Source organism: Solanum lycopersicum, chromosome 2 (assembly GCF_036512215.1).
Source record: "Solanum lycopersicum chromosome 2, SLM_r2.1".
Classification (NCBI taxonomy): Eukaryota; Viridiplantae; Streptophyta; class Magnoliopsida; order Solanales; family Solanaceae; genus Solanum; species Solanum lycopersicum.
Genome location: NC_090801.1, coordinates 55,450,706 through 55,475,163, shown reverse-complemented (window position 1 = coordinate 55,475,163; position 24,458 = coordinate 55,450,706). Strand labels below are relative to the sequence as shown.

The 24,458-nt window shown below is 32.9% G+C and overlaps 3 protein-coding genes across 7 annotated transcripts; 1 reads left to right on the top strand and 2 right to left on the bottom strand.

The window, feature by feature from the left end:
• Positions 1-1,550: 1,550 nt before the first annotated feature.
• On the bottom strand, positions 1,551-6,894 carry LOC101247688 (probable RNA 3'-terminal phosphate cyclase-like protein). Of its 5 annotated transcripts, none has more exons than XM_010318695.4 (9): positions 6,756-6,894; positions 5,506-5,566; positions 5,311-5,426; positions 4,969-5,228; positions 4,716-4,865; positions 2,988-3,169; positions 2,708-2,883; positions 2,381-2,594; positions 1,551-2,044 (listed from the first exon to the last, which is right to left on the bottom strand). In XM_010318695.4, the coding sequence occupies exons 4-9, from the start codon at positions 5,171-5,173 to the stop codon at positions 1,835-1,837; spliced, it is 1,137 nt and encodes a 378-aa protein (XP_010316997.1). In that variant the 5' UTR covers positions 5,174-5,228; positions 5,311-5,426; positions 5,506-5,566; positions 6,756-6,894; the 3' UTR covers positions 1,551-1,834. The 5 variants fall into 5 exon arrangements, with proteins under 5 accessions (XP_010316997.1, XP_004233207.1, XP_019067787.1 ...); XM_004233159.5 differs by having other exon boundaries at positions 5,311-5,349; XM_019212242.3 differs by having other exon boundaries at positions 5,311-5,349; positions 5,506-5,616; positions 6,756-6,842.
• Positions 6,895-13,350: 6,456 nt separating this feature from the next.
• LOC101267865 (transcription termination factor MTEF18, mitochondrial-like) lies at positions 13,351-17,210 on the top strand. The gene has a single exon (XM_069293529.1). The coding sequence runs from the start codon at positions 13,699-13,701 to the stop codon at positions 15,463-15,465; it is 1,767 nt and encodes a 588-aa protein (XP_069149630.1). The 5' UTR covers positions 13,351-13,698; the 3' UTR covers positions 15,466-17,210.
• A 1,165-nt stretch (positions 17,211-18,375) lies between these two features.
• Positions 18,376-22,969, bottom strand: NML1 (NIM1-like protein 1). Its single transcript, NM_001247633.1, is given in 4 exon segments — positions 18,376-18,638; positions 20,031-20,207; positions 20,937-21,687; positions 22,415-22,969. Coding segments are annotated over 4 exon segments (1,746 nt in total).
• Between the last annotated feature and the right edge of the window lie 1,489 nt (positions 22,970-24,458).

The following is a 24,458-nucleotide window of genomic DNA, read 5'->3' as shown; positions in this document are numbered from 1 at the left end:
ACTATTTTTTTATTTTATTTTTTTGATAAGTTGTCTTTTTGGTGTTAGCTGCTACGTGTGGGCTCATTCTTGGTTGCTGTTTCATTGTTTTTGAGTGGATGTTATTGTATCTTTACTTCTTCTTGATAATAATAAATAATACTCACTGCGTCTCATTTTTATGTGATACTTTTCATATTTCAAGATTTAAATAAATTTATCTTTGATTTTTTTATAGATTTTTTTAATATTTTGAATTATTAATTATTGTGACTTGCAGTACTCTTTACATAGTTTACAAATATACAAGTTTCATTTCAAAAAAAATTGAAGACTCTATAAGCAAATGTTCGATCAAAGTTAAATGATTTGACTCTTGAAAACATATAAAATAAGACAGAAGAAATAATATTTTTAGTACCTCCGTCTATATTACTAGTTCACTTTCTCCTTTGCACACCTTACTATATATAATAGAGAAAAAAGTATTAAAAATATTTTAAAATATTAAAGTGAACTATTAGTTTTATTTTTGAACTAATGGCAATCTTAATAACATTTTTCTATTTGACTAACTGAACTTAAATAAACATTCAATCTTACAATTACTAAGTTTAGAGGTGTTTTCAACTTCGACTTTTTATTGAAACTATTTGTCATGTCATGTCACAAATTGAGAATGCATCTATATTTAGTTAGTCACATTAAAAAAATATTTTTAGTGTTGTCAATGATTTGGAAATGAATTAATGATTTACATTTAATATTTTATAAAAGATGTGAAGAAGTCTAAAAATAGACAGAAGAAAAGCAAAATGAAAGAAGTAAGTACTACGTCATAATGAAGAGATTCAGAAGAATTTATTTAGAAGGAAAAAAAAAGAAGAAAGAGACAAATATTGACACCCATTTCCACCTTCTTCTTTTTTCCTTTTTATATATTTCAGTTACAAATAGAAAGAGTCTTTAGGAATAGCAATTTTAATGAAAGGGTTAATTATAATTTATAATGGTCTACAATCAATATACACAAATAGTCAAAACAATCATCCTAAGTTTGGAAAAATTTGATCTTAGTGTTTGTCGTTTGGGAAAATTTTATTGACAATTCTACGATAAATAATAATAATAATAATCTATATGACTATATTATAGAGTTTATAGTCCATATTGCTTTTGAATATTCAAGATAATTCGATGATTGACCAAAAGAAATTTTGTGTAGCTAAAAATGACCTGTCATGTTATAAAATGGGAGGTAGGACTGCAGAGCTTCTCAATGTTACCTAATTGTACTTTAATTAAAAATATTTCCAGTTTGAAAAGGGAATAAACAATTATTTTTCGCTGGTATTAGTTAACCTGCTGAGAATTAAACTTAATTAAAAGTTGGTACATGATCTCCTCTTGTACAGTTTCAATTAGAAACTTGACCACAAAGCAAATGATTTGTCAACCAAAAGAAAAATTACAACATCAATACTCCATGTAATCCCATAAGGCGGTGGAGAGGGTGGTGTGTACGCAAACCTTAGAAGGTAAAGACATTGTTTCCAATAGACGAGAAAAGCTAGAACCAGAAAAGGAAGTATTATCAAAATATATATAATTTAGAACTCTAATACCAAAATTTCAACCCCAATGGGAGATGAGGGCATGTGATTCTATGTTTGCTTCCTACAGCACTCTCATTACAAGCTTTATAACTAGCGACCACATCAAAATCTCCAGCCTGTGTGACACTATTGTGCTTGATTTCACTCTAAACCACCCCATTGATGAATGTCGAGCCATTCAGAATATGCTGATACAGAGGCGTCGCACTTTTCCATCTATGAAACCACCCAATTCTTTATCATGATACTTTTCTGGATAAATTCTGAAATCCAGAGCCAAGACACATAAGATTGACAGTTCCTGTGGAGGCATCAGGTTTCATGACAAACTTAACACCCAAAAAATCTCTGATGTGCCTTAATGCTTCTATTCCGTAGGGTGACAGCTTCCCAACTCGAACTTCTGAAACATCTTTCGGACACAAGGCACATAGAAGAAACAGCAGTCCCTGTTATAATAGACAAACAAGAGATTGGTGAGCAATGGAACCAAGAAATCCTAGCATGGGAGAGAGCACCAGACCATCTTAAAGGAGATATCCTTGCTATTTTCAGCCCTAAAGTGGTGCTAGGCAACATTTATGAATGGGAACTGAAAGAAGCTTGCTCCGGGATTTAAATGTAGAAGTACTGATAAGCACACCAAAATGTCACAAGTCACATGAGTAGGCGGAGATTCAAGTGGAGATGCAAAGGTAAAAGACAGTGTCATGTAGAAAGATGAAAGAGCCTGATATGATCAACTAGAACTCATAACGAGTAACGTTGTCAAAAATTACACACACCTGATGTGTTGAATCAACGACTCCCCCCTGTTTAATTTCCCCAAGTAGTGCAGAAGCTATTTGCTCGCCAACTTCCTCAGCAGGGATCAGATCTTTCCTATCATCCTCTAGGTCAGCATCATCTTCTCCTCTTGAATAAGAAACTGCAGTATCAACAGATACGACACAACCAGATGTAGTCTCTGCAACTAAAGAAATTCCGTAGCCAGGTGACCTGCAATCAAAGTTGACCTCCAGATATAATCAGCAGCTCCAACTTAAAACATGACCTGGATAGTTACAACATAAAAAGAAATTAAGTGCGAGATATCTACAAAATGATCATACATTCCGGCTTGTGCTCCAGCTTTATGATCTGTAAAGATGTGAACATCTGAAAGCAAAGGATTCAAGATTCCACGAGCTGCGTGTATCATGGTATTCTCAAACTGAACAGAGACCCTAGTTGAAAAGGAAACACCTCTAATTCTCTTCACCAGACCTTCATCAACCCATTTAACAGCCTGTATAATAGCAGTCACCAAAACAATTGGTCAAAAAGATCACCTATAGTTTGCTGAGCTACCTCAGAATAGAAAACAATGAAGTCTATGAAAAATAAACTCGCCTTTAAACTATTCGGGACCATAGGGACTGAAAGAACTACTTCTCCACCACCTTTGGGAGCGACTCCCCGACTCTCAATTTTCAGTTCCAAACCTTCTGCAGGGACTCCAAATTGCTTCAATATAGGCAAAGTAGTTGATCGAAAAGTATCAATAGATGGGTCCTTTGAATCATTTGTGATCCCTGAAAAAAGTTATTTCAAGCCTTACGATAATAAGCAAATGCATAAAATTTTCGAATTCACATTTGATTATAAGGAAATCAAGGGTTTTAACATCCAAAAGCTGTAAAATTCAAAGCGAGAGCAAAGTTTCTGTACTTTTAGGATTTATCTTTGCACCTCACAACTTTTTAGGGGAGTGATACTAGAGCTCCAGTGAGCTTCTTGAGCTATAAAACCCAAGTAACATACTGGATAACAATCCTATCTCCCTTTTTATGTCAACTTCCATTGAATCACCACCCAAAGGAGTCAAAAATAGGCCGATTTTCTTACAAAATGCAGAGTTAAGACTAATAACGGCTACTAAGGGATTAAAAACTTGCTATTTCCTCAACCATTTCCAGGGCTGTGTAACTATCAGGCTGCCAATCTCTTACAGGTAGTTGCCTAGAAATCTTTTAATCTTTCTCATCTAAAGTCATAGAATTTCAGAATTTGTCATTTTTTTTAATGAAAGAATTTCAGAATTTGTCATTGCTATTGCACTTTTCTGTTTTCAGTCAAAAACTATATGCAAAAACTCAAGGGATCAAATTGCAATTGTGTATGTGGACATCTAATCCAATTGCAATTGTGTATGTGGTCATCTAATCCTGTATGAAATTGATTGATTAAGGACAATCAAAGACTGGCAGCATGCGAGGAAGTGGAACTAGAAGCTAATGTGGTTACGAGAAGGAACTGATTTCTTTGATCATGCTTCTGCTTTAGGTGAAGCTGGAATATCCACCAGGCATGTTATCAATCACCAGAACAACTCTGGTCCCAATTTAGGCTTAAAAACATGGAAAAGATGATAGAAGTCCTGAAACAAAAGTGAAAAAAGAAGTAGAGATAGTTGAATGACGCTTCCAGCGGCAGACTGTGAGAGAATTGATAAAACCAGGCAAAGGTTGGGGAGGATCTAAGATGAGGAAAACGGGTTCAAGGATATTTTAGGAATAAGACTAGGGGATTGGAGTGCCAAATAAAACTGAGAAAACATGTGATATATTAAGGTATGAAATATAACCTGGAGATGAGATGTCGTCCTGAACATTCCAGATGATTAATCCAATTAATTTGTTTAGAAAAATCTTAGCTATAAAAAGACACCTCAGTTCAAGCGTCCACTTGGTATTTAAGGAGTCGTTTGGCCATGAATAAGATTTGGAATATTTAAACTTATATCCATTTCAAAATAAGTGTTTGTCATTAAATTGTCCCATTATTTAAATTTCAAACTTGAAATATAGAATTTGAAGTTTGAAAATGGATATTTCGAGTTTTTTTAACTTTTCACTAACAACTTCAAATTTGTTTTCATGTCCAAACACGACTTTCAGCTTCGGAATACTTTTTTCCAATTTAACTTCAAACACTACTTTTTTCAAATCTCAATCAAATCATGCCCAAACGCCTAATGCAATGAGTTGAAAGTACAGATAAAGGGAAAAACAAACACCAAACCACCTTTAAGAAAAATTAAAGAAGTTAAAGTAGATCAAAAGGAGGGTAAAGGCATGCCTTTAAGCCTGATGGTGAGTGGTTTCTTTCCAAACAAACCGAGCACAATCAACGGTTCCAAGAAGTAGCTAATGGAGCGACTGACACCACAATCATGAACTAAATGTCTTCCTCCCATAATAATTCCAGGTTTGTACTTCAGTTTTGTGCCTGCCAAAAATAGCCAACTTCAACTTCAATATCCACAAAGGACAAAAGAACCAATTTTAGCACAGAATATGAGCAATCATGGAATTATGGAGCAGAAGCTTACCAGTTTCATTGATTTCAACAACACAATCATCACAAACTTTTTCAAGGAGGCGGAGGAAAGAGACCTCATGTGGACGAAGGCCAGGCCAAGTAGCATCAGCACGTATATCCTCAATGATAATCGATTTGGATGAAAGGGTTGCCAGTAAAAGACGTATTCTCAAGTTTTGGCTACCCTTCAGCTTCATGTAAGATACTTTACCCATCTTGTTACTTGTCTTTCGCCTCTGCTTCTACGTATAAATTTGTATAATATATGCTCTGAAAGTGTTGTTGTCTACTCAGCATAAAAATTAGAGGGAAGTATGTACAAAGAAAGACAGAGAAGATAGAGGAAACATACCTTTGATTCTGTCAGATGAACCAAAAAATGGGAAGTTAGCTGCAGGAAGAGATGGGAAAAGAGCAATTTAGCAGCGGGAGTGGTGGCAAGAATTTCAGGGCTGAAAGCGGTTCCCACTAAACAGGTTCAATTTTTTAGAGCCCATCTAATTAGCATAATTTAAGTAGCTTTTAAGCAGCAAGTGTTGAAAAGCACCTTTCAAGTGTTGGAGCTGATCTGTAAATAAGCAGTACGCACTTGTCTAAAAGTGTTGAAGCTGAAAAAACAGTTGTTGATGTGTTTGGTAAGTGCTAGTAAGTACTTTATCTGTTAAAATGAGTAAGATGTCCTTAAATCTATTAATACTATAAAAGAAATTACAACACTTCCATTAAAGAAAGGGCAAATGCTTGATTCAAAAGGCACACCAAAAGTAGACAACCTTAGAAGAGGACATGGTTTTCTACAAATAACATCCATTCATCTATGCATTTAGGAATCCTATAGATGCAACTCAAGTGTACAAAGTCTTCCTCTGATTTCTCAAAAGCTCTTCTATTCCTCTCTAACAATACGATCCACATAATTGCTAGAGGAACAACATCTCACGCCTTGCATCATTTCTTCCTACTTCTAAATGCCAACTTAGCATTGTTTCTTTCATAGTACTCAGCAGCATCCACTTAAGTCTAAACCATCTCAAAATTTTCCAGCATAAACAAGAATTTATCCAACAATGTAGAAGAAGATTCACATCTTCACCTAGCTCTTTGCACATGAAACACCAACTAACACAAGTTATCTTTCTCTTCCTAAATTTCTCCGCAACACCTACTCAAGTCTGCACCATCTCAAAATTGTATAGAATTTTATACAAAATGGTTAGCTTTTAGTTCCTAAATTTACACAAATAGAAACTTCACACTCCCAAAGTTTCTCCAAAGCTTCTTATATCTCATTGTAACAAATTTTATATTGTAGCATTTGCTTTCAAAGAGGCACATGCTCGAGCAGTTGAGGACATGCGTACAAAACACCAACTATCCTAATTACATATACATATACAATCAAGTTTGAGTTGAATTTGTGCAAAGTGAGATCTCTATATTTTAATTTATTGCACGATTCGATTTCCTCTCGTCGGTGGCACTTTAAAAGTAAGAATTAGCTGAAATCAAACTTTTTCATTGTTTTACCTTATGTTGTTATCCCTCATCTAAGCAATTCACTCATCAAACTACCATGAAAATCAACTTGCAGAAAACAGCCAAAAAAACGATATGAAGAAACAAAAACAGAAAAACTCCTATCAACAACAGCAACCTGAAAAACTCAACATATGAAGACGTTCGTTGTTTGAAGATTTGAAGCAAATAAAAAGTAAAGCAGAAGTGAAAAAACGCAGAAAGCTGATAAGGTAACGAATATCACATAGAAAAAATGCAGCGAGAGAGAGTGAAGCTTACCGTTCGCCACTGAAATCGCAGCAGAAACAACGTGTGCAGAGATGGAGGAAGGAAGGAGACAGAAAAATAGGTTACGGCTATTGTAAATGAGGGTAATATCGAATTATGAAAACTTATTAGGGATATAAACGTAAAATCAACTGTCACCCTAAAATAGATGAAAAGCCAAAAAAAATAAAAAATAAAGGATTGGGCTAAAATATAATTGTTTTATTTTTAAAAATTTAAAACTTTTCCCAAAAAAAAGTCCATCTATTTATGACACTAACTAATTTTATCTACACTTTTTCCTCAGTAAATAACTCTCGAACAGAAAATACGTGCTCGTCGTGAAGAGAAATATTATATTAAAAAATAGCTAATTATTATAATATATTAATTTCAACCAAAGGATATTCCTAATTGATTATAATTTGATGAATAGTAATAGTTAGTAATGTTGCTATTAGTAGCTTTTAATAAAGCACCATTTTTTTATGATTTATGGATAATGTATTATTTAGTTTATCCTAAAAAAAATTTAAAAAAGTAGAGTCAAACTTGCGAATATTTTTAATAGTTTTTAAAATTATTAAATATATATAATATTTAATGTGATTGTTTTATTAAAGAAAAAGTAAATACTCTGTTCTCAAAAACTATGATCAAACATATGTTCAAACGTAAATCCAAATCTAATTTTACAAAAATATTTGAAAAATTATTACTTATAATTACTGTGCGAATTATTGAGTTGATATAATAGCGACGTTTACTATTTGTAAGATTTTACCCTTTTTATCTTTAATTTTAATTTTATAACTCAAAAACATTTTTATAACACGCTATCCTTGAAAAATGAGTACTCGTTAATATTACACACGCAAATACATGCGTCAAGAGCCTTGTAAATGTGAAATGCAAATAGTAATAGGATGATTTTTCTAACCACCAATTTATTGCCAAGACAAACGTTTTTCACAAATTTAGTCAACAATAATTAATGTTGTTAAATCTAGTAATCGTAAAGTAGATTATATGTGATTTTCTCCTATAAATAATATGTGTTTTTATAAAAAAGTTCATATAGTCCGATATGACAAATTTTATTTTATTTGCAAAAATTGTGTAATTTTTTCTCCTGTATATATTTGAGGGATGGGGACTAGTACAATTGAAGTGGAAAAAAAAAAGCAAAAAATATAAATAAAAATGGAACAAAAAATACTTCTTCTTATTTTCTTCTATTTACTTAACAATTCATCAGCCAATGTTATAGATTCTGTTTGTAAGGCAACTCAAGATTATAAACTTTGTAATGAATCTCTCGCATCAAATCCTAATAGCGCGAACGAAGATGCTAAAGGTCTTGCACGTATAATGCTTTATATGGCTTTACACAAGACCACACATATCATTGTTTATGTCAAGCGAATGATAATCGAGAATAAATTTCCAGATTATCGTTCAGTTTGCGAAGACTGTCTTGAAGCTTGCGATAAAAACTACAATTTTATTTTGCATCATTTCGTCCTAAATGCTATTAAATATTTTGAGGTGGAAATGTATCATGATGCAACTTTTGCCATCGGACTATCTGGTCTGAATGTTTCAACTTGTGCAGATGCTTGTGTAAATTGCAATGCCTTTAACTTGACAAATAGGAGCAATGAATATGCATATTTTGTTTTAGTAGTTGGAGATGTAATAGACTACTTGTATTAATAAAAGTATATATGTATTGTAACTTATTATATTAAATGACTCGATCTCATAATCTTAGAATTGAAAGTGAGAGATATTTACCATTCGAATAACTCTCCATTTCGTCTAATTTAAAGATTAGAGAGAGAAATGAAAAACTGAGATTTTATGTTTGTAAACGTGGATATAATTGAGAATGATTGAGTAATAAAAAAGTTATTTACATATCAAAACACATAATATATGCATTGATTTGTCTTATCCTAATGACAAGTGTGGACAAACAAATGAAAAGAGAGAAAACGAGGAAAGAGCTTGACAACATTAACTAACCAAAAAGGAAAAGCTTAGTTTGAAAAAGTTTTTTTATCAAAGAAGTGGTTTTAGAAATTAAAAAAGAAATGGTAACAAAATTAATTTGTATCTGCTAATAAAATTTTAAATCACTTATATGAACGAGGATTATGTTTGATCAAATCTTTTAAAAGTATTTTTTTGAAAAAATTTGCTTTCCAAAAAAGTTTTTTTTGAATAATCACAAATTTTTAACCTCTTAAAAGTTTGATAAAAAAAAGGATCGCAATGGGGCGGGTGTGCTGTGGGCAGAAGCTTAACTCACAAAATTAAAATCAATCCTACTTAATATGTTTTTCAATTCTTAACTCACATCGCTCTACCCCGTAAAGATCCGCTCCACCCCAACACTTATGTTATATTTATTTATTTTTCTTTTTTTTATTATGTAATTTTCTAAAAGTAGTAGACAAATTTAACATTTTCAACAATGTCTAATTTGATTATTTCTCATTTGTTATGTTAAAACACATCAATTAAACAGTTTCTACTTTCTACACCTCTAGGTGGCTTTGTCTCATAATTAAATTGAAATTTATTTATAAATAAATTCAATTTAATTTCTTGTACTAAAACTCATTAGAAAATTTGATTATAAAATGGTACATTTTTTAAAAAAACTTAGACAAAGAGTGAAAGACGGTAACAAATAGCAATTAAAGAGACGAAAGTAGAGAGAGTGGAAATTTTCAACCCGTCACCCGCCTCGCCCTGCTTAATTTATTAAAAAAAACTAGTTCAACCTCCGCTGCCCCTGCTTCACATAGACTTATATCTATCCTGCTCCGCAATCGTCTCACCCCACTGCCATCCCTAATCAAACAGAGTATTGAAATGAAAACGCAAATAGTATATTAAGGCAACAGAGTATAGGCTTTTTTTTTTTTTTGGAGAGGGGGGGAAGGGGGTGGGTAAAAGTTACATAAATACTAAGATGTTTTTTACATTTACTCATAAACGTTACAGTTGTTCATATGCTCTACTATCTTTTAAGTAATTTCATTCTAATTTTGATATATTCTACCTTTTCTTATTTCATGTACTTTAATAAACAATGAAGGATATATAAACATTGATTCAATCTAATGGAATGTGGCAAATATATGATAATTTATAAATTTCGATGCAGATGGGGTTTTGATAATAATTAACAATTTTTCTATAATTGAGGTCATTAAATTTGATACTAGATTTGATATGAGTTATATTTAATAAAATTAACTGATCTCAACTTTGTATCTATTAATATTAATAGAATGAAGAATATGGTATTAATAATCTTACGCCAATATCTCCTCATACGATTATAAAATATATATCCAATATTAGTTGTAACTTTTAAAATTATCATTTTTGTGTTTGTGTGATTTTCTCAATACAATTAAGAAGAAAAAATAATTTATTTTTCATTTTTCAATCAATATTTAATATTAGTGTTAGAGTTTGATTAATTTAAATTTGTTGACATAGGACTATATTTAGAGGAAAGCATCCCTGCTAAAAAAAATTAAACTAAAATTGGGAAAAAATAACTAAATGTTTGCTTTTGGTGAAAAAATGGGAAAAAATAACTAAATGTTGGCCACAATCCACCCAAATGGTCGATACAATGTTACCAATATGAATATATTATTATTACCAATTATGTTTGTATTCTAAATTTAATGTATTACCCCTAATATATGGTAAGAAGAATATAAAAGTTTTGATAACGAACGAAAATCTCATGGTTAAAATGTAGAACTTATAAGTTTCATGACTTTAGCCATAACTGAATATGTAATTGTCATTTAATAAAATTTGTTAATAATAATGTGTTATTGGTAAAAAAAGTTATTTTCGGAATTAGCTGTAAATATGAATCAGATAAGAATATACTAACAATAAAAAGTTGCAGTTAAAAATTATTTATTAAAATTAAATTGTTGGTGCCATTTATATAAATTAACCAACATGAATATTATGATTTGGTAAAAATACGTTGCAAATTAGAATTCATACTTTGTTGTATTATAATTTTTTAAAAAGCTTTTAATTAATTACCAACAAGGGGTTGCTCATAAGCAGTAAACACTTTCCAGCCCTCTATTTTAAATCGTACGGTTATAAATTCGAATTACCAAGAATGCAAAATAGTGAAAACTAAGATAATATATATTAATATTAACAATTCTGTCCACGGTAACAAACCATTAATAGGTCATAATCAATTTATTCGTTGGAGTCTTTGTTAGTGCACTTCCTATGTTTATTTTTAATTATTATCATATTGTTTTTTTTTAAAGTTAATTTGATTAATTTACAAAGTAAAATTAGATTATATTAATTTAATATTTTAAATAAAAATAAAAGATATTCAAAAACTATACTAAAAAAATACTATAAATTGTAACTTTTTACATATATATTAATATGCATAATAAAATGAAAATCAAAATACCTATTATTTGACTCTAAAAAAAAATCATTACAAATAAAAGTGGACGAAAATAGTAAAATTTTCATTTTCTAAAACATATTTATTAGAGGTAATAAGTTCTTTCATTTTGTGGGATAAAAATATTTAGAGAATTTCTCCCTTCTCTATTTTATATAATAATATTCTTTTATATTGATTTTTTTTCTCTATTTAATCTTTGGTAGTATATGTGCTTCTAATAAGGACTCATTTTAGCAGATGCAATAAACGTGATAAAATAGCTAATTGATTGATTACGTATGATATTTTAAGTTCAAACTTTAATTACCAATGATGGTACGTAAAACGTACTTACTTAATTATTATTATTAAATTAATAGAAGCAACTTAAATTTTGAGGGACACAACTCACAAGTGTTCCATACTCCACATAACTTAAATTTTGAGCTAAATTGAAGTATTCATATATGTTTAAAATTGCGAGTTCACAAGTTTACGTATAGTAATCTTAAACTTTTTACATTATTTTATAAGTGAATCGATTTATCTTAAATTAGTAGGTTGCCAATAATTTTTAACATAATCACTATTGAATCGATTGTCTGGAATTTTCGATATTATTTTTTTGATTGAATCGACCAACTTGAAGTCTCCGCACAATTTTTGACTAAATAAACACTGAGGTGGTCATCTCAAATTCTCTATGTTATTTTTTACTGAATAAAGTATTGAAACAGTCATCTTGAATTCTTCGTACTGTTTTTAATTGAGTTGGTCCACCTCAAATTAAATACTTGCACTATTTTTCTACTAAGTTACCCCACTTCTAATTTTCTACCTATAGTAATTTTTTAATCGAGTATTCTTATCTCAATCTAAAATTTTACTTAGTATGTTTTTTTTGGAGGAATTTGGTTTAAAAATTGACCCACTTTCATTTGAGTGAAATCATAATAGCATATTTAATATAATTTGATGAATGAGCTTTGACGATACAAACATTTTTATTTTTGAGCTTCCGGAGATTTTTAATTCGTTTACAAAAAATTATTTTCTAATTCAAAATGTTCCATGAAAGAAAGAAAAACAGCTTGCGATTTCATATTTTTTATTAATTATGCCAATTAACAGTTATAAAGTTAAAATAATATCCACAACACAGTAAATCCAAATACCCTTATATATAATACGACTTCATTGTAAATAAACCTATCTTATAAAGGTAAATAAACTTACATTTTTTACTATTGCAATATCATGATATTATTCATATATTTTGAAAATAAAATATTTCTATTTTTTAAACAATAAATATCTTACACAAATTAAAGAAACGTGCACTGAAGAAAACAAATTCAAAATAATAAAAAACAGAAGAGTAAGAAACCAAACAAAAATAGAAAATGAAAATTTCATATACATTATATATAAAATAAAATATTTTAAAATATAACTCGCCCACACGTTCATAATGCAAGAATTGACTAAACTAGTATTTGATGCATTTTTTAAATTTTATAAAATGTCTAAAATTATTTTTAGTTGTGAATAATTTTTTTTTTAAAATAGTATTATTTCTAAACTTCTTTCACACTATCAAATCTATATGAAATCTTTTGTATTTTAATCATTCTAAGGCTTCAAACTAATATTTATGGAGTACATACATTATTCAAGGTAGTTAAGTGTATAATTTTAAAACTATAAGGGGATATCTATAACTGGAGTAATAAATACATGGGTTCAAGTGTAACAATAAATAAGATTAAAAAGATAAGAGTTTCTCGATCATCTATTAAAAGGAATAAATTAGTTATTCATTTAATTATTTAGGTAGAAATTTTTCAAGTTTTAAAATTAGGTAAAAGTGACAAATAATATAAATTAGATTTGACGATATTTTTCTCAATATTTCTAAACTTTTAACTTTTACAATTTAATTCAATAACTGTCATAGTCATTTCATAAATTCTTTAGCTCTCAGACAACTTTAATAATTGTCTAAATGAAATAACTACTATAGATGTTCTTAGTTTACTCTTTATATTAATATTTGCAATAAAAATAAATAAAAGAGAGCCACTTATGTTTATTTAATTAAAATACTATCTTTTTTTAAATTAAATAGCATAAGACACTTTTAACTCATTTTTTCGAAATAAGGTTTGGTGGGTTAATTCTTCCTTCTTCTAGGGTTTTAGAATTTTGAGGTTCCTCTTTGAATCTAAACTAAAACCCTAAAATCCTCTGTGTATCTAAGCATTGCAAATTAAGGCACAGAGAAGCACAAAGTACAATCAGAGGTATCAATTCAACAATTTGCTCTCTGGGTTTGCTGTATTACTTTAATTCTACTCTGTTGAAACTATCTTTTGCTGAAGAATTGTCATTAAATGTGATATTTCTAATGTAATTGTGTATAATATGAATCACCATTGAAGGTTTCTTTGAAGATATTGTATCAGAATCTTTTGTTGCTAACTTGAGATGCTAGTAATTCGGAAAGTCCGAAAAAGTGTATCTTGGATAATGATATCTCACCTCAATCACCTATTTGTTACTCCAATTTCTGAAAACGGTTCCACTTCTCATAGTCTCCAGAAATTTTCGTCATTAAATATTAGATGTTTTCGTAGTTCAGATAATGCTAAGGTTGAAGTCCCTGAATTGTCAACTCAGACACCCATTTCCCCTGCTGTCAATAAAATATCACGGGTTGCAAGAAATGATGGACAAGCAGTACTCTTTGAATACTTGCATTGTACAAGAGGTTTTAATTATGTAGATGCTGAGCATATTAGCAAGAACTCACCTTGTTTTCTTCAAAGCCTGCTGTCCAAGGTTGATAATGATCAAGATGTAACAAGGGCATTGACCCGTTACTTCAGGTACCATCCGATTAATGAGTTTGAGCCTTTTTTAGAGAGCTTGGGGTTGAAGCAATCTGAGCTTACATCTATGCTTCCACGAGATTTAATATTTTTGAGTGATGATCATCTCTTGTTTGATAATTATCATGTTCTTTGTTATTACGGCATCCCTCGCACTAAAATTGGAAAGATTTATAAGGAAGCGACTGATATATTTGGATATGACCATGGAGTATTAGATATGAAATTGAGGGCTTATGAGAAATTGGCTTTGAGCAGATCAACAGTTATAAAGTTGGTGACTTGTTCCCCTACTCTTTTGGTTGGTGAGACGAACAGTGAACTTATTCAGGTTCTTGAAAAACTGAAAATTTTAGGGTTTGAAAATGATTGGATGGGAGGATACTTATCCAACAGGCACTCCTACAATTGGGGTAGAATGCTTAACACATTGCATTTTCTGAATGAAGTAGGATATAGTGATGAAAAGATGGCGACTTTGTTTACAATGAACCCTGCATTCTTATTTGAAGGCTCTGGGAAGCAGATTTATGTATTGGTCGGGAAATTACTGAAGTTGGGTATTAAAATGAATGACATATACTTACTTTTCTGTCAAAATCCTAATATTCTATCTCTGAAGTGTACTAAAAATCTTTGGCATGCATTGTACTTCTTATCAGAGATAGGATTAGAGACCGAAATAATTGCAAATATTGTATCTACACATATACAACTTCTAGGTTCACATTCTCTGAAAGGACCAAAGACTCTTTTGAGGGACTTCAAGGGTGGCAAGTTTCGTCTATGTCAGACTATAAAGGATGATCCTTTGAATTTGTTCAGATTAGCTTCAAAATCAAAATTTAATGTGGAGCAAATGACTTCCCAGGACCCAGGAAAATTATTTCAGAAAACCACTTTTTTATTGAGATTAGGTTACGTAGAAAATTCAGATGAGATGGCAAAAGCTTTGAAGCAATTCCGTGGACGAGGAGACCAGTTGCAAGAGAGGTTTGATTGCCTAGTAAATGCTGGTTTGGACTGCAATGTTGTAATTAATATGATTAAACAGGCTCCTGCGGCATTGAACCAGAGCAAAGATGTTCTTGAGAAGAAAATTGTTCTACTGAAAACATATTTAGGTTATCCGGTGGAATCGATTGTATCATTTCCATCTTACCTCTGCTATGACGTGGACAGAATTCATCTTCGGTTTTCAATGTATGCATGGCTGAAGCAAAAGGGTGCTGCAAAACCAACATTATCAGTGAGCACTCTTCTTGCTTGTTCAGATGCTCGCTTTGTAAAATATTTTGTTGACATACATCCAGAAGGTCCAGCAAAGTGGGAAAGTTTAAAAAGTTCACTTCAATCCAGCTGATTGACTTCAGTATCATTTTAGATTAATAAAGTTGACATATTTCCCTTATCTAGTTGTAATTGATTATCCAATTTTGTTGTTGTTGGTTTGTCTAGGTCTTTTTTTAAATCTTTAATACGTCTCTTCTTAGGAAACACACATCACTCAATGATATTTTGAAGTGTCAGAAGGGGGATTGCTTGGGTTTTTTCCTGCTTTCATTCTGTTAAAGGACTTCTCATCCCAGTTGCTAGTTGCTACTCCCATTGCAGCCCCTTCTCTTCATGCTGTAGATGAGGGGACTCTGGATATTTTGTTAGGGTCTTTCTGACAGGACAAGAAGGTATCATGTACTGATTGAGTGATTTCATATAAAGAATCTTGTGGTAAAATCTGTCTGTTACATATCTTTAAGCTTGTAAAATAATAGATATGACCTAACACCCTAGCCATCCTTCTGATAAGCCTTGGTGGATAGAGTTGGCTGGTATCAATGCTGGTAGGAGTTAGTGGGTGCCCGATGGATTGATCGACTTGCCGCCTGGTTGGCTTGGACACCAAAGTTATGAAAAAAGTCCAAGCCACTACCCTTGAAGAAAACTGTCAGTGATGATTTTGGGTGCAATCCCTTTGTTATTTATCAGATGGCTAGTCCTTAGACCTGTATAAGAGGTTTGTTGATTCATTCAATCTTCTATTTTTTTGGTGGTGAAGTGTCTTATCCTTAATAAGGCTCAAGAATCTCTTTCTCAAGTGGGGAGGGGGATACTCTTAAGAATAAAGAAGACTATCTATTTTGTTACTATCAGTAAGTACACTTTTTTTTGGTGTGTGTATCATTCAATCATCAGTGTTACTTTTCCTTGTTTCTTTATGATAGTACAATTTCTGTTCAGCCTCTGTACGCCCCTGGTTTTTATAACGATGGGTTGGGCATTTCCTGTTTGGGATCTTCTTTTTTTTGGTAAACAAACAAATTGTGTTGATAGCAAGTGAGATAGTTACAAATCCAGCTAGGAACACATCTCCAAGCTCTCAAAGGAAAACAAAACAGTTCCACTATTCAAGCTTACAACAACAGGCTGTAGTAGCTATGGAGTCCTGGAAAACAATGCTTAGTCAAAACTACAGTCTATACATAAAGACAACAAGCAAGATAGAGCAGTCATAGTAAGCAGCTACCAATTAAGGGAGGCTTAGTATTATAGAAGCTAGTGGTGACCCCCATTTTGGCAGTTCTTGGCCTTTGATGTGTATATGCAGAGCTACCTCTCTGCATACTCTATCAATGTTGTAATGGCCTGCTTTGAATCTCAAGCCATTCCTCTCTGTCCATATGATAGCCGCAACCATAGTAAACACGCTGCACAGGATTGCTTTTTTGCCAGATTTGGACATAGCGCTCGTGTTGGCCCATAGAAGCTCCTCATTCCAGTCCCCTACAGGTCTGTTTATGCCCAGCCAGTTGAGAAGCCTTAACTACCTTGTCACTATTCACCTAAAGAATAAATGATCAAAAGACTCCACTGCTGGTTGTGCAGAAGATGCAATCCGTAAGAACCTGGATGCCGAACTTCTGAAGCCTTTCAACTGTGGCCAGTCTCCTCCAAGCAGCTAGCCGGAGGGAGGTTGAATTTTCCTGTTAGATATCAATTCTCTCAGTTTGTGTACGTGTTCCTTTTTCCCTAATGTTGATCCGAAATAATTAACTGTTCATGGTGTAAAAAGCTATGTGATTATGAAACACTACAGTTTTGGCCCCAAAACTCCTCTTTCTTGAACAGGTCATGATTTGTGGACGCAGCGCGACATATTATGTGCACTTGTTTGCTTATGACTTATGGGGAAGTTATATACTGTTTCATGCTAAACCCGTTGGAGTATATTGGTGAAATTACTTCCTTCTATGCAATTTTAGAGCTTAATTATCTTTATCCTTAAATTTACTGATATTCTAGGAAGAAATTCCAGAGAACACTGATATCAAGTTGTTCTGGTGGAATGATTTTGTAAACCAAATGCTAGATCAATTCTTCTCGTATGCAAGTCTCGGTGGACAAAATTACTAGTAACATGTACTAGTAGAGGTATCTATTGGATTGAGTGAGGTGTACAGAGACTTGCTCTAACACCGCTGTTATAAAAATAATTTCTTATTGTCTTTTTCTAATGAAAGGTAATTTCACTGCTATGCGTCAAGTTGGTGCCAAATGTTGTAGAGCAAAAGATGACTTCTATCCTACCATGTCTGAACTCTGAGAAAAAACCCTGTTAGCATCCTGGGCAACTTTCAAATCACTCAAAGTATATAGAAGCTGTAATGCTTTGTATTTTACATATGGTTAGGGCTGACAATTGCTTCCAAAACACCTTAATTTCTATTTTACAAATTGTCAAAAAAATACAGACACAATCGTTGCAATATATAACCATCTGTTGAGGAACTTGTGAGATCATATTTAACTTGAACTTGTATTGTAGTTCGAGAAGAACAGATAAAGAGGAAGTAGTGGTGAGAGATGAGGCAGAATAAGCCCCACAAGATACAAGTTGTCTCTTTCAAAGATAAAGTTTACATGAAAATGATCAGCAGCTCAACATAAACGCCATATTCTGCAACAAGAAATGACTATTAGTCTCAAAAGTTTATCTGCTGGAAACAAAGAGATGACCCAAATATCTCTACATAGTAATAAAATACGATAGATTCTCCATACACGAATCATTTGTACATCTTTAATATTTCCGCAAGTTTGTTCTTATGCAACTTTATTTCTACTATAAACAAGCAAACTTAACAATACGAACTATAAAAATGGTCAACGATAGAGCAGCCACTATAATGAAAATTTTATAAGATAAGTGTTTTGAAGACTACTTATCTTAGATACAAAACTGAGTCTAAGGATGTAGGATAAAACCTAGTTACTATCATAGGTTCCTAGCTTTGACACTTGCACCGTCGTTAAAAGTTGTGGAAGATGATGAGGAAGACGAGCCAGAGCGGTGAAGTCCAGCCTTGTCTTTATTAAATGCCCTTTGAACATCATCTTTGAGCTCCTTAAATCGCCTCCGCTTGATCTTTTGTTCCTCTGGAGTGCCCTTTTCAAGGAAAAATAAGTCTGGTAAGTCATCCTCCATAAACTTATCCAGAACTTCGGAGCAATGAGGAAAGTAGCATTTGCCCAGCTCAACTGCAACCATGATTTAGAAAAATAATGAGAAGAGCTTGAAAACACAATTCTGAAATTCTCAATTCATACTGGAACCGATGTGCAAACAGGAAAATGATAAAGGAAAATATAAACCTACTGAAGGAAGTTAGCAGTAAATACAGGGAAGTTTTATGCCATGTTTCCAGCAACATTCAGTAGTGAGCTGGAACATTGCAAAACCAGTTACATGACAGGCTTAAATGACCAAGGGACTCCAAGCACAAAGACATGTATCATGAATAAAAGACAGCAAACTAGTGAGCTGCACTTGGAAAGTGAGGCATAGCATAGTCCATAGGACCCTCAACCTCTAACCAACGATCTTGGGGGTGTAATACACCATGAGAGCACCACCATTGACTCCTGGACAGAGTGTGTTTAGGGTTGGGGTTAACCATATAGAAGAAAATAATAATGAGCTACTAACTTGTTTTATCTCGTTGATTCTTCTCTATGGAAGACTACCTATTTCACTTTTTTCTTCTTCACACTATGTCTAGAAACTAGGGAAGGAAGAAGATAAGATAAAAGAACATATTTGGGAATAGAGAAAGAACAGTTGGTCCAAACAAAAACTTCTCTTTCACTTTCTGTACTAAAACAAACAATAGAAGGGGAAATTTTGCGCCTTTCCCCTCATTTTCTTCCTACAATTTGTAAACAACAACTTAGGTGTTTGCCAATCTTCTTTTGGAAGGGGCAGACTTCAACATACTTGAGGATAAAGAGGTCCAAACAGGTGATGACCTATACAGAGAACTACAAACCTGGTGTTGCCCTTCTTGCTTCTTCTTAATTACCGTAAATGTTCAAGGGAGGGAAAAGACCAACAGTAAGAGAGAGACAATTTTGCAACAGAAGATGTGGCGAGAAAGTAGGATAAGAAGTCATTATTTGCCATCTTTTTCTAAAAAAACATTACAATTTGTAGTTCGAATTTCCACTATATATAGTCATACTTACAGGCATGCCATATACATGTTACCAATTATATATGTAATCATTCTTTCAAGTCAGAAGGGTATTATTTGATGAAAAAGAAAATTGCACATAAAGTGACACACGTCATGTAGGAGGTTGGCAAAAACCCTACACACATGCACATATTTATTATTTTATCATCCTGGAAATTCAGGGATTTAAATTCAATTGTTAATGCTACAGAATAAACCAAAAGTTATTTACATTCTTTTTTTATCTTTCGTTTCCTCTTTTGGGAGAAAAGGAGGAAGTAAGCAGAAAATGAGTTGTCTAGATGCTCTTCATGTCAAGTAAATGGCTACTGATTAGATGATGATGATATTAGAAATAAATAGGAAATCTGGTGCATGTAAGATGAAATTAATCAATAGACTGGCTATCAGGGGATACCTGTCTTCGAGAGTCTTTCTTTCTGCATTATGGGTGTCTCATTCAGATCAACCTCCCTCAAAATTCCAGATGAAGCTTTAGATGCCAAATGATCCGCGAATTCAGCTGTTGTTTCAGCAGTTGCAATTTCCATGGCTAGTTTGGCTTCAAGAGGGAACAATAATCGTGCAAATGCCACTGTATTACAAAAGCCGTCATTAGGACCACAACAGATTCATCAGAATTGAGTGAAGAAACCAAGTCAAGTTTTGACAGAATAGTATCGTACATAACAGAAACACACACTGGTAAATGATAACATCATGGCTTCATTCCAAGTCATCATATAATACAAAAATTACTTGGGTGTGTATGTGTGTTATGTTTGTTTATATTTCTTTTTTATTTTATTTTTTTTGGCTTTCAGCTGGATTAGTTAGTATACCCTAAATTCCCTCATACTTCCAGTGTGGCATAAACTGTTACCGCGACCAGCCTGATTGTCCAAAAAATGATAGAACTGTAGTTCCTGTACCAAAACTTGGCCACATAGAGATCCTCTCGTAGATTTAGAAAAAGCTAATACAAAAGTCTATTAACCGGGTCTGAGAGTCTACTAATCAACAACATATCCTGGTGCAAATAGGCCAACACTTTAATGCTTTCAACATTAACAGTCAAGGTTGCCCTACAAATTCAAAGGATACCCTCTTCGGAGATTCCCGATTTGAGATCATGATCTAATGATATGAAATGCTTAAATCTTGATTACGTAACTACTAAATGAACAAAGTTCTGTAGGACCACTGATTCTTTCTTAGTATGAACTTTCGACCAAAGAAGCCAAGCTTTCAGAACTGGAAGACTAGAAGTTGCGTGGGCCTTGATTGGTAAAAAGAGGAAAACCAAGCATATTATAAAAGGTACCTCTGTTTTCCAGGTAGAGCAGTTTCATCGGCAGATCATCGGCCAACATGGGGGAAGAAAATAATGCATCTCCAGTCATTGGGTTGCGACGCATCTCTCTCTCCAAAACATCAATACATACCCGATCTTTGTTTGCTTCCTGCCCTTGTTCTGTTTTTGCATGGTACTCCTTAGGCCTAGTCAGCCTCCTACAGAGACTAACAGCACTCTGCCCATCCAATGTAATTTCTGATGCATGAGCTCCCTTAGTTAAAAGTGATACAATGATTGAGGGTTCCTTACGCATGGCAGCAATGTGAAGCACAGTGTAACCACGTGCATTCCGAAGGTTGACATTAGCAACACCCAGTCCAAGAACCTCAGCAACAACCTTGGGGTCACAATATGCAACAGCATAATGAAGAGCGTAGGCTCCATCTAAACTTATGTCAGACTCATTAAGTAAAAGCTTGACAAGTTCAACATCATCCGAATCCAATGCCTTGTATATCCTATTTTTTCTCTTTTCATGCAACGGATCCACGGTTAGAACCATACTTTCATCACCCTGACATTTCAGCCGCGATAACTTAATACTCTCTGCAACTTTAAAGGGAACCTCCTTCTCAATACATGTGCTTTCAAGATCTGATCGCGCTACTCTATCAACGCAATGAGTGAGAAGCTCACTCATTTGGCAATGGAAAGCAACTCCAAGTATTGGGATAACATCTTCCACAAGAGCCTTGCCAACAAAACTGAATAGGCGTCGCTGCAATTATACGAGCTAGTGTCAGCAGAACGTTCTCTTGGTTGTTGCTACAAATTCCTATATATTTTAAACAAACAGATCCATCTTTCATGAAACTGGAAGCAGCCATAGTAATGCATGCAGATCTAAAAAGGCTACCGCAGAGACCACTACCGTCAAAACTTAAACGGACCATGATGTCCGCCTGCCTAAAACAAAATTATTAGATATGTATTCTAAACTTAAAACATATCAATAAACTTTATCATAGACAAATCAAATGTACTGCATAGTAAAATCGTTGAGTATCCAAAGGTTATGTCCATGGATGTGTAGGAGATATTCCATGTCAACTTCACCAGGTCCTGTTTAAAACAAACGAAGAACTACTTTTCTCCTATTGACCGCTATTAACTGAAAATAAATCATGATGTAAGAAGCGACTAAGGTTCGGGTTCACATAACAATGGTATTGCAGTGTATGACAGTGCAGAATCTTCACTACCTGGATGCACTTTCATATGATTAATGCATTGAATTTTTCTTTCTTTGACACTTCAACAAAGTTTAGAAGAAAAAATCATTTCAAAACAAAAAACTCACATAGAGATTTCATAATATGATCTAATTATCTTTTATTTAGATACACGAATAACACTTTGCATTCGTCCTTGTTAGCTTGAATCACAATGCACTCTACAAAAGCCACTTGAAATGTAAATTAATCAGTAAAAAGCATGTTACCTACCAGAAAAAGTGACACCAGCTCTGGAACCTGAAAGACAAAAGAGGCATACATCAACTCAACATGAAAGTTGATTGCTGGTCTGCAAGAGTCATGGGAACATAAACTGTTGACACACGTTGATGCCTCTGGAGGGAAATGCTTCAATTTTCCCGAGTACAAATAGCTTAAGAAAGTAAGGAAAGCCTCATATCCAACCTTACCACAAGGCAATATATCAATCATAGAGTAACTTGGCTTACCTTCCTTTCCACAATTTCCGTTTCTTTTCCTAAAAAGATCCCTAAAAAAACTACTCCTCGCAGCTAATATACAACGATGAACACCGAGTGAAACACCCTCAACAACAATCTCAGCATCACTAAACTCAGAGCTGGAATCTAACAATAGTTGCTCTAAATTATTACTGAGTTTACTTAAGCTGATGATTTCATAACTACTCCCTGTCTCAGATCCACCACAGGCACATGTGTTTTGGCCTATGCCAATGGACCCATTCGACGTGTTGGAAGTTGAAGTAAAGCTTATAGAAGATGATGGTTCAGCAGAACTTGCCATTTTCACAATTGTATAAGCTAAAAATACACAAATATTATCTACATCTAAGATAGTCAAACTCCAAGAAAATCAAAAGTCCCCACACAGTCTCTATGCACAAAAAGAACCTCTCCAAAACCTTAATCAATCACCAATACAAGAAATTCTTCCTTTCTCCTCACATTCAACAACGAAGATGAAGAAACGAAGCAAATTCCAAAACTAAAACTCAAATTCTCCCAATTTCAGTTACAACCAAATCAACCCTTGAGCAGAAACTAATAACTCCACCGTATCTACCATCAGCTAAACTTCAATTTCACAGTAAAAATAGTATCTTTTTCAAGAATACAACATGCAAATTTTCAACAGCTTGATCACAACTTACACAAATGAAAATTCTACCAACTAATAACCCTTCAACTACTTGATCACAACTTACCGAAATGGAATAACATTCATACCAGCCAAGACAACCAAAAATATTTCCAATTGCAGAGCAAAAAAACCCTGTTTTTGTTAATTCTCAAATTAGATCCAATTAACAATCACAAAAGATTAAAGGATTAGAATTCAAGAAAATTTGTCCTTAGTTACTTTAAGAAGACAACAAAGTGGACCCACGTGTCTCAGCGAAGTTTCCTCAAAGGCGGAAGAGTATACCGAGTTGAAATATATACAGTAGTTATAAATATTACTAGAAGCAGCTTTTACCCCTAAATTTAATTTAATCGAGCTTTAATTCAATAAAAAACTATAGAAAATGAGATAATTTCAAAATTGCCAAAATATGATATTAATCTATACACATTATTTTTGTTGGCTTTTGTTTCTTACTGAGTTGTTTTTAAGTTAACTTTCCCCAAAAGTGATTTTCTTTTGCTTTTTTCTTATCCGTGTCCAAAGTATTACATCTTCGACTAAAATTTGTGTCAAGCAGTGCTAGACCTATTTGGTTTGGTGCTTCGAACATAATTTTTATTTTATATTTAAAATTTAAATTTAATATTATTTCAAAATTTATTTTTACACCAGTTAATGTGAACGGTGTGGTGTCGGTAAGAGGCTGAAGTAGTTCAGCTGACGAAGCAAATGCTGTCGCCACTCTTTGTGGGTCTTGAACACGTAATGGATTCCGTAATTTTTTGGGTTTAGAAATTTTGTTCATTTATTTTTCATTAAAAAACATTTTAGAAAGTGAAAAGAAACTTATAGTGGAATAAAGAATCTTGACTTAATGTGAGTGATTGAGTATAAATGATTTTTTCTTTCTTTATACCGACCTCTTTTATTTCATTACACTTTTTGACTTTCTTTGTACGAGTATATATCGGTGGATTTAAAATTTATAATTTAAATTATATTATAATTAATTTTAAATATTATTATTAATTAAGTTTTGAATATATTTGTGTATATATATATAGTGAAGTTTACCGTCATAGAAAATTAGAAATGCATAATTTAAGATAAATCTATTAGATTTGACTGTTTCAGCTCTGTGTGGAGT

What these genes read in the sequence shown, in the direction of transcription:
- LOC101267865 (XM_069293529.1), top strand. Translation starts at nt 13,699, where the DNA reads ATGCTAGTAATTCGGAAAGTCCGAAAAAGTGTATCTTGGATAATGATA.
- LOC101247688 (XM_010318695.4), bottom strand. Translation starts at nt 5,173, where the DNA reads ATGGGTAAAGTATCTTACATGAAGCTGAAGGGTAGCCAAAACTTGAGA. An exon ending in TGGTCCCGAATAGTTTAAAG is followed by an intron (nt 2,884 to 2,987) that starts GCGAGTTTATTT and finishes GCTATTATACAG; the next exon opens with GCTGTTAAATGGGTTGATGA. An exon ending in GCTGGAGCACAAGCCGGAAT is followed by an intron (nt 2,595 to 2,707) that starts GTATGATCATTT and finishes CTTTGATTGCAG; the next exon opens with GTCACCTGGCTACGGAATTT.